We start from the raw sequence: 13,351 nt of genomic DNA on the forward strand, positions 1-13,351 counted from the left end.
TTCAGGAGAAATAATGTCAAGGAGAATGTGGAGAGTTGATGATCAAGAACACAGAAATCTACTTTCAGTCTTAAAAAAGCTCTAGAAGATACCATACAACTAAGAAAAATACAATAAATAGCTCAATTCCTTTGCAACTCAGAAACTCAACATACTTCTTCATTATAGGCCACATTTTTGCATCCTTCCATGCCTGTTTTTCTACTTCCATCAGGGCAGAGTGCAGTTATGTTAAAGTGTAGATCTTGGATCTGGTTATCCACCTGAATTTTCACTTCAGAGATTAGTTTCTGTAAGGAAAAACAATTTTTAGTTACATTGCATTTCAACATTTAATATGCATTAGGGTCTAAAACATGAGCATGCTTGACTGAGAGGCTTTAACTGAAATGAATAAATCTTGTCAGTCTGTCTGAATAAAGGAATGAATTAAAGCATTCTTTTCCATATAAAGACCCAATTATATTCCAAATACATACAACCAATTAGCTAGTAATCCTGAAAAAGAAAACATGGATACTAACCTTTCTGTAACTATTGTTCTTCAAGATGTGTTGCTCATGTCCATTCCAATATAGGTGTGCATGAGTTGGGTGCACCATCGCCAGAAGTTTTTCCCCTAGTGCTATCCGTCAGGTTGACTATGATGCCCCTGGAAGCGGTGCCTTCTTGGCGCAGTATATATTAACTTGCCGCCTCCTCAGTTCCTTCTTGCCGGCAACTCCAACAAAGGGGTAGGTGGGCGGGTTGCGGAATGGTCATGAGCAACACATCTCGAAGAACACTTACAGAAAGGTTAGTAACCGTTTTTTCTTCTTTGATAGCTTGCTCATGTCTATTCCAATATAGGTGATTCCAAAGCAATCAGTTAAGTAGTGGAATTGGAGTTTTGCTGAAACACAGACTGGAGGACCGCTGTACCAAAAGCTGCAGAATTTCTGACCTGTTGAGTGATGGCATAGTGCGAGGTGAATGTGTGGATAGAAGATAAGGTCACTGCCCTGCAGATATCCAGGATCGGGACTCGAGCCACAAATGCCGCTGAAGAGGCTTGTGATCTTGTGGAGTGTGCTAGCAAGCACAGAAGTGACACGTAAGCTAGGTCGTAGCACATGCGGATGCAGGATTTGATCCAAGAAGAGATTATCTGTGATGAGACAGGATTCTCCTTCATCCTCTCTGCGATAGTGACAAAAAGCTGAGTGGTCTTCCAGAACAGCTTGGTCCTTTTCTATGTAAAAAGGTGCGCATCTAACGTCCAAAGACTGTAGCCTCTGCTCTTGCCTATTAGCATGAGGCTTGGGAAGAAAAATTTCCTGGCTACTGTGAAAATAAGAGACCATTTTTGGAAAGAAAGATGGATGTGGTCGAAGTTGGACCTTGTTCTTGAAGAGAACTGTATACAGCGGTTCAGAGGTGAGGGCCCCGATTTCCGAGACTCTTCTAGCCAAAATAATTGCTACCATGAAAACTGTTTTAAAGGACAAGAACAAGAAGAGGCATGTTGCCATTGGCTCGAACGGTGGCCCTGTCAGTCTTGACAGTACCAGGATGAGGTCCCAAGGAGGCAGAGGTTGGCACCCCGTGGATACAAACGCTCTAATACCTTCAAGTATTGGGCACAGATTGTGTTTGAAAATACCGACCGTCCATTCACTGCTGGGGCCGAGATCGCAGCTAAGTGAACCCTGATGGACGATACCACAAGATCTTCCTTCTTCAAGTAGAGCAGGTAGTCCAGGATAACAGGCAGTGGGGCTCCAAAGGTAGGATCTTTCTCTGCAGTGACCACAGCATAAACCTCTTCCACGTAGCCAAATAGGCCACTCTAGTTGCCTGCTTTCTGATACCCATAAGGACAGCTCACACCAGTGCCGAGCAGTCTTCTTCTGCCTCACTCAGCCATGGAGATTCCAGGCCAACAAGTGTAGGGACTCCAGGTTCGGGTGGAGCATACATCTGTGCTCTTGGGTGATCAAGTCCGGCAGCCTGTGCTATAAGGATTATGTGCACCTTGTCCCTCCTTACCTTGAGTAACACCCTATGGATGAGGAGCGTGGGTGGAAAGGTGTAGAGAAACCTCCCTCTCCAGGGAAGGAGAAAGGTATTGGAGAGCGAGTCTGAGCTGTGCCCCAGGTTCAAGCAGGACTGGGGGCATTTCCTGTTAAATCTGGTTGCAAACAGTTCCACCTGGGGAAACCCCGACCTCGGGAAAAACTGCATTCAAGACGTCTGGTCAGATGGACCACTCATGATGATTGGTGAAAGATCTGTCAGACTGTTCTGCCAGCCTGTTCTGAGTGCCTGGTAGATAGGAGGCTTCCAGGGAAATGGAGTGGACTATGCAGTACTCCCATAGCCTCAGCGCTTCCTGGCACGGGGGAGAGAAGCGAGCCCGCCCCCGCCCCCACCCCTTGTTTGTTTATATAAAACATTGTGGTTGTGACACACATTTGCCATGTAGATTGTGACAGAATGCCTGACAGGCTAGGTGCACCACTCTTAATTCCCTGACATTGATATGTAGGGCTATTTCCTCTGGCGTCCAGAGGCCCTGAGTACTGAGGGGCCCCAAGTGATCTCCCCATCCCACGTCCAAATTGTCAATGACCAGCAACATCGAAGGGGTAGGCCTTGTAAAGGAGATACCGGCACACACTGTGTCTCAGTCCAGCCACCACTGGAGAGTGAGCATTCCTGCTGAGGGAAGAGTGATCACTTTGTCCACTGGGTGATGGCCTGGTCACCCAATGCCAGCCAGGCTTGGAGAGGCTGCAGTCTAAGCTGCGCATGCTGCACCACATAGGTACAAGAGGCCCTATGTGCCAGGAGCCTCAGGCATCTCCATGCCCTGGTGATGGTAAAGGATTTCAGGCTGTTTATGGTCTCTTGGATGGCCCTGAAGCAGTTCTCTGGCAAGGAGGCTCTGGTCTGGTTTGAGTCAAGAACCACTCCTATGAACTCTATCCTTTGAATAGAAGAGAAAGTCAACTTGTGCTCATTTATCAGGAGCCCCAGGTCCCTGAAAGTGGACTGTACGAGGTTCATATGCTCTTCCACGACATCTCTCGACCAACCTTTGATCAGTCAGTCGTACAGGTAAGGGTAGACCTGCACTCCTTGCCTCCTGAGAAAGGCCCCTACCACTGCCATGCATGTCGTGTATGCTCATGGAGCTGCTGATAGGGCAGCAAACCAGTCCCCTGGATCTTAGGGAAGAGATATTAGAGGCCAGGAAGACCATACAGAACTTCACCTTCTTCATGAACTTGTCTAGGATGAGTCTGAGATCCCTGTTGACCTTCAGGATCAGGAAGTAGTGTGAGTAAAACGTTTTGCCTCTTAAACTCCACAGGAATCACTTCCACGGCTCCCACCCTTAGGAGCGAATATACTTCCTGGGCCAGAAATCTCAGGGTACCTGAAGAGGGACAGGGAGGGAGGATGGGAAGGAGGGGAAGAAATTAACTGCAGGGGATATCCCACTTCTACCGTGCAGAGCACCCAGTGCTCCGAAGTCAGGTTGATCCAGGCACAGTAAAAAATGGGACAAATGGTCCACACACATAGAGGTAAGATCCAGACTTTGGTCTGGTGTGCCATCCTCGGGCGCACCCTTAAAAGGACTGATTAGACCCTGCTGGTTGTTTTGAGGCACAGATGTGGATGCTGAAGGGGCGTGAGGTGTATGCCTCCTCCTAAAGCCCTTGTTCCTCTGCCGACCGAAATCCTGTCTCTGCTGTTGATGAGGCTGGTAGAATTGACCCTTAGGTTGGGGCTTATAGCTGAGGCCGCTGTGTGACGTCCTAACGACTTCAGAGTGGCTCTGGAATCCTTCAGATTATGAAGATGGGTGTCCATCTAATCTGAGAAGAGGAAATTTCCCTCAAATGGCAGGTCCTGAATTGTTTTCTGGACCTCATGAGGGAGTCCAGAGGACTGGAGACAAGAGCTCAGTCTCATTACTACAACTGTGGCCATGGCGCAGGCTGCTGCATCTGCAGCATCCAAGGCTGCCTGGATGGATGCGTTGGCTACAGCCTTGCCTTCCTCCAAAACTGCGAACGCTGATCTGGACTCTGTTGGTAAGAGCTCTGTGAATTTTAACATGGCAGACCATGAATTAAAGTCATAACAATGTAAGAGGGCCTGGTGGTTCAAGATTCTCAGTTGTAGGCCCCATGTAGAATAGAACTTTCTCCCCAGTAGGTCTAGTTTCCTGGCCTCCTTTGCCTTAGGCAAGGATCCTTATTGTCCCTGTCTCTTCCGCTTGTTTGCAGCAGCCACAACTAGGGAACCCAGCGGGTGACGCGTATATAGGTACTCATACCCCTTCGGGGACACAAAGTACTTTTGTTCCACTCACTTAGCTGTGGGTTGGAGAGATGTGGGGGTTTGCGTTGATGGCTGTAAAATGGCATAGTTTAAAACTAGAGCCACTCTAGATGGACATGAAGATGTCAATATGTCCACCAAGGCCAGGGCTAACTCCCCTATCTCCTCCACTTGTACATTCAGGTTCTGAACCACTCGATGCAAGAGCTCCTGATGGGGCCTGTAATCATCTTGCATGGGCGTTATGGACATATCTGCCACTGCCTCATGGAAGAAGACGATGAAGAGGCTTGGAATGTCATCTGGGCCTGCATGTCTTCTGTGGCTGGTGGGTCCCTTGTGGGGTTATCCTAGGCCTCCTTCACTTTTGCCCCTGGAACTGAACCCCTCTCCGAAGGGGAAGGTGGAGGTACCCTCATCTCCGAGGGCGCCAAGTGGGACTGGCCCATGTGGGAGGCTTGGTAGGGTTGCGCTGCCTATGGAGTCCACATTGGCCACTGTAGTGGCATCTGCCACTGGGCAGGTGGCCATGTTGACCGGGACAACCCCTGGATCACTGGCATAGGATGCCCAAGGTCCACCTGATGTCTGCTCTGTCGCGAGGTATAGACCCTGCCAGCAATTTTGGAGCCTGAGGACCCGCTCCTGAGTGATCATGATGGTGCCGTACCCATCAGTACCATGCAGTGGAACCGCGTTGAGGAGCAGTGCCTCAATGGTGATTTGCTCCAGGAAATTGGCCCTCAATGGGGAGCAGTGCCAGGGTGGTGACCAGCGCCGGGATTGTGACTGGCGCCGGGGCTGCAATTGTCGAGGAGTGGAGCCCCTAGAGGATGAGCGAGATGCCAGGCGATGTCTCACCATCATTGTCGGCTTGCCTAAGACAAGCATTTGCCTCTGTAGGACAGGTTCCTACATTACCGGGGCTGCACCCAACGGGCCTCAGCTCAGAGAAGGCGCTGGAAGGGACAGAAGGCCTTTTACTGCCTGTAAGGGTCTGGTGTGGCGGCTCGGCCCTCTCAGGTGTGGCTGGGAGTCAGGCCGCCTCACTACACGCGTCTGCGATCGGCGGTGCGGTCTGATAGGACAAAGGACAGTCAGGGCTCAGGGCTCAGGGCTCAGGCCCTCAGGCGGGGCTGAGCTGGAAATTAGTCTCTTTAGCTCGGGCCCTGGCTCAGGGCGAGCACCAAACGGTAAGGTAGGGCTCAGGCCCGCAGGCAGGGGCTGAGCGAACAAGCAGTCTAATTAGCCCGGGCCCTGACTCAGGGCGGGGCGACAGCACTACAGTTCAAGGCTCAGACCCTCAGGTAGGGGCTGAACAAACAGTTCAATATTAAGCCCAGGCCCTTGGTCAGGGCGGGGCAGCAAACAGTAGTTCAGGGCTCAGACCCTCAGGTAGGGGCTGAACAAACAGTTCAATATTAAGCCCAGGCCCTTGGTCAGGGCGGGGCAGCAAACAGTAGTTCAGGGCTCAGACCCTCAGGCAGGGGCTGAGCAAACAGTTCAATATTAAGCCCAGGCCCTTGGTCAGGGCGGGGCAGCAAACAACAGTTCAGGGCTCAGACCCTTAGGCAGGGGCTGAGCAGACAAACAGTATATAAGCCTGGGCCCTAGGGCAGGGCGGGGCAGCAAGCAGTTCAGGGCTCAGGCCCTTAGCGTTGGGGTGAGGGGGAGACTGCCAACCGTGTGTAGGGGTGGCAGGGGGGACGCAGGCCCACCCACTCCACTGCGTCCCAGCCCGGGGCCCTAACAGCGGCAGGCCGTCTGCTGCTGTGTCAGTGGGGATCCTGGCCGCAACACACTGACATTGGTTCGGGGTCTCCTGCAGCCAGACTAGGGTCGGCTACCCCCGGGCCACTTCCAATCTCCCCCTCTATTGGTACCTGTGTATCACTAGCATCTTCCGCAGTGTCCCACACCATGGGCTCCTCAGGATACTGAGCGCTGGGTAAGCGGGGCTGTTCCTCGGGATACCGGGCGCAGGGAAGTTCAGGCAGCTCCTCAGGATACCAGGCGAGTGGAAGCTCCTCAGGATACCGGGCAAGGGGAAGCTCAGGCAGCTCCTCAGGGTAGCGAGCACGGGGCAGGCTCGGCCAGTCCTCCTCAGGGTAGCGAGCACGGGGCAGGCTCGGCCAGTCCTCCTCAGGGTAGCGAGCACGGGGCAGGCTCGGCCCAGCAGGAGCTAGGGGCACCAGCGTCTGTCTTTTCCGGTGGCCAGCGGTCAACTGAGCGCTGGGCTTTTATACTTCCTGTCCCGCCCCTGGACTTCTGGGGGGGCGGGAACAGGCAGTGGTGGCTCCGCCCACTTCGGCGTCTGTTCTGGCTCGGCCCTCTCAGGCGTGGCTGGGAGCCAGGCCGCCTCACTACACTGCCTCATATGCCTCTGGCGGAGTTGACACGGCCAGGGCTGAGTCACCTCTATCGCTCACCCTAGGTAGGGAGTCCATGCGCACCGGACTCAACGGGTCCCTTCCCGTGGCTGAAGTCAACGGTGCAGCCTGGTTGCTGCCCATGTGAGAGTGGCCCAGCACAGGTCTCACTCTGTCTGTGGCTTTTCTCAGGGGAACTGTCCCCGGTCGGACTTCTTTGTCCTTTACTTCTGCACTGGTGATGGGGAGCAGTCCCAACCAGTCAGGGTTGACTTCTTGGCAGTCGGGGAAGTGTGTTGGTGCTGCATAACCAGTGCCATGGATCCCGGGTCTTGCTGAGCCTCTCTAAATGAGGCCAGGGAACTTCTGACAGAGGAAGTGCTCGGAGCTGGGTTGGGTTTCGATGAAGAGTGAAGTGCTGCCTCCATTAAGAGAAAATTTAGTCTATTGTCTCTCTTCTTCTTAGTCCAGGGCTTAAAGTTCTTACAGATTCGGCACTTATCCTGAATGTGGCTCTCTCTGAGGCATTTCAGGCAGCTATCATGCGGGTTGGTTACCGGCATGGGCTTGTGGCATGTTGCACACTGTTTGAAGCCCTGAGACCAAGGCATGCACCAGGGACCCTGGCGGTAGGTGCCCTGGCGCAGGAGCTTACAAATACTCTGTCTTATCTAACTATTTGCTAACTACCGACTAATTTAACTATTTACACTCTATTTTACAGAGAACCATTAAGGAGTATTTGCATGCAGAGCAAGAGAACGAGAGTGTTCCAGTGACTGTCATGGATGGGAAGAAGGAACTGAGGAGGTGGAGGGTCAGCAGGTGCCTATATACCACACCATGAAGGCACCACTCCAGGGGGTACCAGAAGCGACGGGACGGATCTGACCAGGGGAAAAACTTCCAGCAATGGTGTACATGACGTTCATGCAACTATACTGGAATAGACATGAGCAAGCACTCAAAGATGATGATTAGGGTATCCACATTCAAGTTTCCTGCTGTTTTTACATAGTTTTGTGACTGTGTATTTATGACCACTGAAAAACCTATTCTAATGACTGTGTGTAACAAAAACTGGTTATTACAGCGACAATGCTGTCTTAACAGCACTCTTTAAATAAAAGAGCAAGTATGCATCTATTGTTATCTAGCAGGAAAGGTTCCAAATTAGTTTGACAGTTTCCTCTTCTGACATTTTGCATCTACTTAGGAAAAATTTTCTCAGGACAAGCCTCAGGTTAATCTAAAAGTTACTGGATTATACTAACTGATTTATTCAGGACAAATGATATGAAGCAGGCAACTAGCCAATCCTGATTGGGGCATTTGAGTGCTACCACGTATGAAACAAAAACCCATCATCATCAAAAATTGTTCTACTGTGCAATGAGTCCGCCTGTTCATTTTAGAGGGAATATTGCTTGTATTTGGCTTATTACAGATTTATTCAAACTGATTGCTAAAAGCTACTACTATCTGTACAAAAATGGTATATAAAATTTCCCCTATTTTAGTAGGTTTTAAATATTTGTTTAATTGGACATTTTCACTGTTACAAAAGGAAGGTCAATTACATGAATCTGAAAACATGTTTTGTGACCTCTGAAAATTAGTGACTCATCTATGTTTTTTTAGCCAAGGATTTTCAGGCAGTGTTTTCCATAAATAAGCTGACAGATTTCCCTGCTTAGAACACAAGTGCGAAAGGCCCACTCTCTAACATTAACATTTATTTTCTTATATTAAAACATTTGCTTTCAGGAAGGCAAAACATCCAAGGCCAGTTCACAATGCATTTGTGTAGCACACATGCTAGAACCATGTTAAAAATGGAAAGTACCAAATCCACAAGGAAGGGAGGAGGGAAGGAAGAAGAGAAATAATGGATATTAGAGAAGTAAAAAACAGGACAAGAGAGTGGGTGGATGGAGCAGGAAAGTCCCAAAGAATCTTCAAGGAAATAAAAAGGTTACATTGTGAAATTTTCATTTCTTCTCATTACATATCTGTCCAGGGTTATCTTCTAGAAATTGGGGTAGGATATTTGATGACTAACACATACGTGCCATGTTACTGGTCAGAAACTGTGTAGCAAGAAATAATCTATTGATAATATGGAATGCTAAAGAGGACAGTGGCCTTAACCAAATGATGCTTAGCACAAACCTTGGATGTTTTCTGGAAATCAGCTTTCAAAGTTAACGTTATGAGAGAAGACACAACACACAGATTAAATTCACTGAAATAAACTGATTTGTATTAATTCAACTCCCGCTATTTTGTCTGTCTTTGGCTATTTCATAGTGCTTGCCTTTAACAGCACTGCAAGCTAAATGTGCACTGACATACTTTAGTGACTTATTTGGTATGCCTTGACAATCCTCAGACCTCAAAAGACAATGGTTTGTAAAACTTTTTCTTTACACAAAAAATGGAAATTGCTCTGAGATCTCCTTTCAAGTCCAATTTTAACATAGTTATTCTGCTATGGCAAAACCTACTTTAAGACTATATCACAAGTGGCCATCAGTAAATAAGACACTCCCAACTCCTACAAGTTAAAAAATGTTGCAATATACAGCCATATCACGGTTGCAATGTCTTTAGTTTTGTATTACATTTCTGAGCCTTTATGTAATATTGGTTTTGCGAAAAACAGCTAACAAAGAAAGCATATGTGTGGGAAAATAAAATGGGTAAAAAGGAAGAGGATAAAGGAGAGAACAGAGACAGAATATAAAACTAAAAGGGAGAAATAAAGAGAGACCAAAAAGGAAAAAATATTAGAGAAGGCAGAAGTGACAGAAAACAGTTAAGGAAGGTGGAAACACAGAAATGCACCTAAACCCACAAACCACTTCCTAGAAAATAGCATAGCAACCAGTGCAAAGGATCCCCTGGGACAGTTAGGAGCAATTAAGGCACCAATAAACTGAGAACTCATCCTAACTGTCAGAGCATTAGGTCACTTAGAATGTTCACCAGATATGGACCTCATGCTAGGAATTACAAAGGAGCCAGGCACCCAACTCCTATTGACTTTCAATAGGAGTTTGGCACCTAATTCCCCTAGGCACCTTTGAAAAGCTCAGCCTTGGGCTGTAGTTTATTCTATGTAAGAAAACTGCACAAACAAGAAAAAAAATTCCATGATCTTCATGGGAAACATACCTGATAGGCATCTACCACCAAATCATTCAGATTAGCTGCTTGCGATTCTATTTGTCTTGCGACAGTACCAGGCAACAGAGGCAAAAGATCCTATGAAAAATGCAATAATTTATTCACAATCATAATCTAAAAACTGCACTTTTAAAAAAGAAATCAATTGCAATTATGACTTTTATCACACCTTATACCAGTGAAACTGGTTTCCTTGAACTGCAAAAATAACATTGATGTTGTTGTCTATCAGTTTTTCAGAAAGTTGCCCAAGTGATGGATGTTCCTGAAAAATAAAATAAATTATAAAAAAGACTTCAGTTTTGGTAGACAAAACCCATGTTAATCATATTCCGTGGTCTCTGAGTAGTAAAATAAACATACCTGGGAGTTATTCCAATCTTTGAATACTTAACAAAAATTAAATTAAACACATATGATTCCTGGGAAAGTACAGAGAATTAATCAAGATTTGGTTCAATGCTTCCCAACCTTTTGATAGAGACACCATTTTCCATTGTATTGCTTTATGGGCCCTGATCCACTGATGCCAGGCCCTGGTACCACAGTTGTTACCTATTAACCTTCCTCCCCCACACCTTTCTTGTATTTTTCTGTGCCTGTTTTCTCTTGCCACTACCCATCTAGCTCATCTCATTTTTCAGCTTCTTTTTCATTATTTGTTTCCGTTCTTCTGTTTGCTCCAAGCTTCTACATTCCCTTGTTCACCAGAAGACAACATGCTACTCAAGATGATGAAAGGGGCAAGGACATAGAGGGTGGGGCATTTGTTGGTGTTTCTATAAGGGCAGGCTGCGTATGTCTGTTATTGACAAATGAGGTGGCCATGGAAGCAGAGAATAGCTGTGCTAGTGCTAGCTGTGCTAGTGCCAGCAGCTGCTTTCACTTGTGGCAAGGAGGGAAGGGAGGAAGTTCATAATTCAACCACAGGAGGATGCACCTTACCCATCATTGTTGGAGTAAGATAACAGGAGTTATAGATAGGACCGACGAGAGGGGGGGAAGCCGGTACAAATTATCGGGGCCCGGCGGTCCAGAAGAGGGTCTGGGGCCTGGCTTTCCCGACTTCGTCGGCCCTGTTTAGCTGGTCCGACCTTGCTGGGGGGACTGAAATTTTTTTTTCACTGGGGCCCGAACCCACTCTTGGCAGCCCTGGTTATAGAACCCATCCCTACCATTGCTTTCTTCCTATTCACATCACTCCCACACACCGCAGACTAATTTAGCACCACCCCTGGGGACCTACCACTCAGGCAGACACACACGGGCTAGATCAAACTCTTAAGTCCAGCAAGGAAATCAGATCTAACAAGGACAAGTGACTTTTTTGCACATATTTGTAGCAAACTTTGGAATAGAAGTTATTTTGGTAGCCCCATGTGGCATTTCCACAAAACTCCTACTATATAGACTACACCTCTACCTCGATATAACGCTACCTGATATAACATGAATTTGGATATAACACAGTAAAGCAATGCTCCGGGGGGGGGGGGAGCGGGCTGCGCACTCTAGTGGATCAAAGCAAGTTCAATATAACGCGGTTTATTTTGGCTCCCGAGGACAGCGTTATATCGAGGTAGAGGTGTATTGTATAAAAACTAAATAAAATCTATTTATAATAGGTCTTTGTGCCTTTATAACAGAACCACCCAAACAGCACCGTTGGCCTGTATGGATGGGGGGAAGGGGAGGAAGTTGTGGAGATGTCATTTATTAGGATCACCATGGGATATCAATGGGAAGACCAACTGTACGCTTGCAGCTGCAACAGCTCCTGTTTATATTGGCACAGCAGCAAAACATGATGGGTGAAACAGTGCTTAGCTTTACTCAGAACAAGTGCAGTCACAACAGCAGACTGAAAGCCCATTCACCAAAGGAGGAATTGTGTGAGTGGATGCAAGGTGCTTTTTATAGAGTTGCAACACCAAAATGCTCTAGTGTAGACAAGGCTTAGTCCAGCTGGTGAAATGCAGTTTATGAATTTGGGTTGAATTCAGTTTGGGCTGAATAAAAAAAAAATGAGGAAAACAATTTTGAAAGGATCAAAACAGTTTTGAACTAAAACTGAATTTTTTCCGGGGGGGGGGGGGGGAATAAAAAAATCAATTGTGGTTCGAAATAAACTATTTTTTTTCCAGATTTTTTACTTTGACAACTGAACTCAAAAATCAATTATTCACTCAGCTCTATTTCTGAGTTTGTGAGGCCCAGCCCAGTAGTCAAACTGCAGGAACAAACATTCAAGCAAGGTCAGCCAGAGGCAAATCTGAAATCAATGGCAAAAGCTCTTAACGAGTTCTGTGGGAGCAGGACTGGGCTCCTAGGCCTGATGAGACAAACTCTTACTCAGATGGGGATCACTGAAGTCTTATGCAAGTAACAGTTTGTAGCATTGGGTACCAGGTCTATGACTCAGCTAGTTAATTTATAAGTGCAACTACAGGTTACCTGTATTTTCATTTTAACTCATTGTAATGTCCAAATATGTTATGTCATGTATTAAAATATCATTTTAGATGAGTCTGAAAACCTGTTTCTTATTTTAAAAAAATAAGGCCAAAGTAAAAAATGTCATCTGAAAATTCCAGAGAGAGCAAATTTTCTATTATATTACAAACATATTACAATATCATAACAAGGCACAGCTGGCAACAGGATTAGTCATCGACTCCATTCTGCTTCCTGTAAGAATCTTACTATGTTTTATGTATTTTATCTTATCTTTTCCCTCTACTAGCCAGGAAAATGTACTCCCTTTTTAGATAGTGTCTAGTTTTAGTTACATCATTGCTCTTTCCCTACTCAAACCTACTGTTTTCTTGAGTTTAGAAGATAATGATCAGAGATATTAAATATTTCAGGGGAGGGAGTGAACCAAGGACATTTCTAATTAAAAAAGGAAAGAGTCTTCTTTCCTCCCATCACTCATGCTTTCTTGGGGACCTTTAAAAGCCACAAAGAAGCAAAGGAAAAAAGTGACAAACTGGAAACAATTTCTGTCTTAAAGGCAAGTATTTGTATATAAATACAGCGGAATCCTCTTAATTGGCACAGCCAAATGAAAACAGAAACACACCAATTATGCTTTCTTCTGTTATTCCCTAGTTTATTTCTAGAGTCTAGTAGGAATATAGCCTGATGGCAAATGGTTCTTCTACTTTGTAAAATTATTGTTGGAAAGTGATCTATAAGGGAGAAAAATAAAACCAAACACAAATAGGTGTGAGCACTTTTTCTTTTGTAGGATGTATTTTCAAGGAGGAAAAACAGTCATGCCTTCTTTCTGTGCCAAAGCAGAAGTTTTCTTGTTGTTTTTGCTTGTTTTATTAGAAAGTCAGGTCTGTGTCTGTTTTTCTTGGAAGGGTCTCTAGGTGACTAGAGGATAAGTAGGATTATCAAAGGTATCAAGAAAGTAAAACTTAATCAACGGTGAGGAGGAGGACTTTTTCCCC

General features: G+C 46.4%; 1 protein-coding gene across 5 annotated transcripts in view; it reads right to left on the reverse strand.

Moving 5' to 3' along the window:
* Nucleotides 1-13,351, reverse strand: part of ITGB8 (integrin subunit beta 8) — an 83,142-nt gene that overhangs the window by 20,774 nt on the left and 49,017 nt on the right. For all 5 annotated transcript variants that reach the window (XM_045006104.1, XM_045006106.1, XM_045006107.1 and 2 more), the window contains exons 7-9: nucleotides 10,063-10,158; nucleotides 9,882-9,971; nucleotides 156-290 (exon numbers count right to left, since the gene is read on the reverse strand). In XM_045006104.1, the coding sequence (XP_044862039.1) occupies nucleotides 156-290; nucleotides 9,882-9,971; nucleotides 10,063-10,158 (321 nt within the window). The remainder of the gene's footprint in view (nucleotides 1-155; nucleotides 291-9,881; nucleotides 9,972-10,062; nucleotides 10,159-13,351) is intronic.

Source organism: Mauremys mutica, chromosome 2 (assembly GCF_020497125.1).
Source record: "Mauremys mutica isolate MM-2020 ecotype Southern chromosome 2, ASM2049712v1, whole genome shotgun sequence".
In the NCBI taxonomy this organism is placed as follows: domain Eukaryota; kingdom Metazoa; phylum Chordata; order Testudines; family Geoemydidae; genus Mauremys; species Mauremys mutica.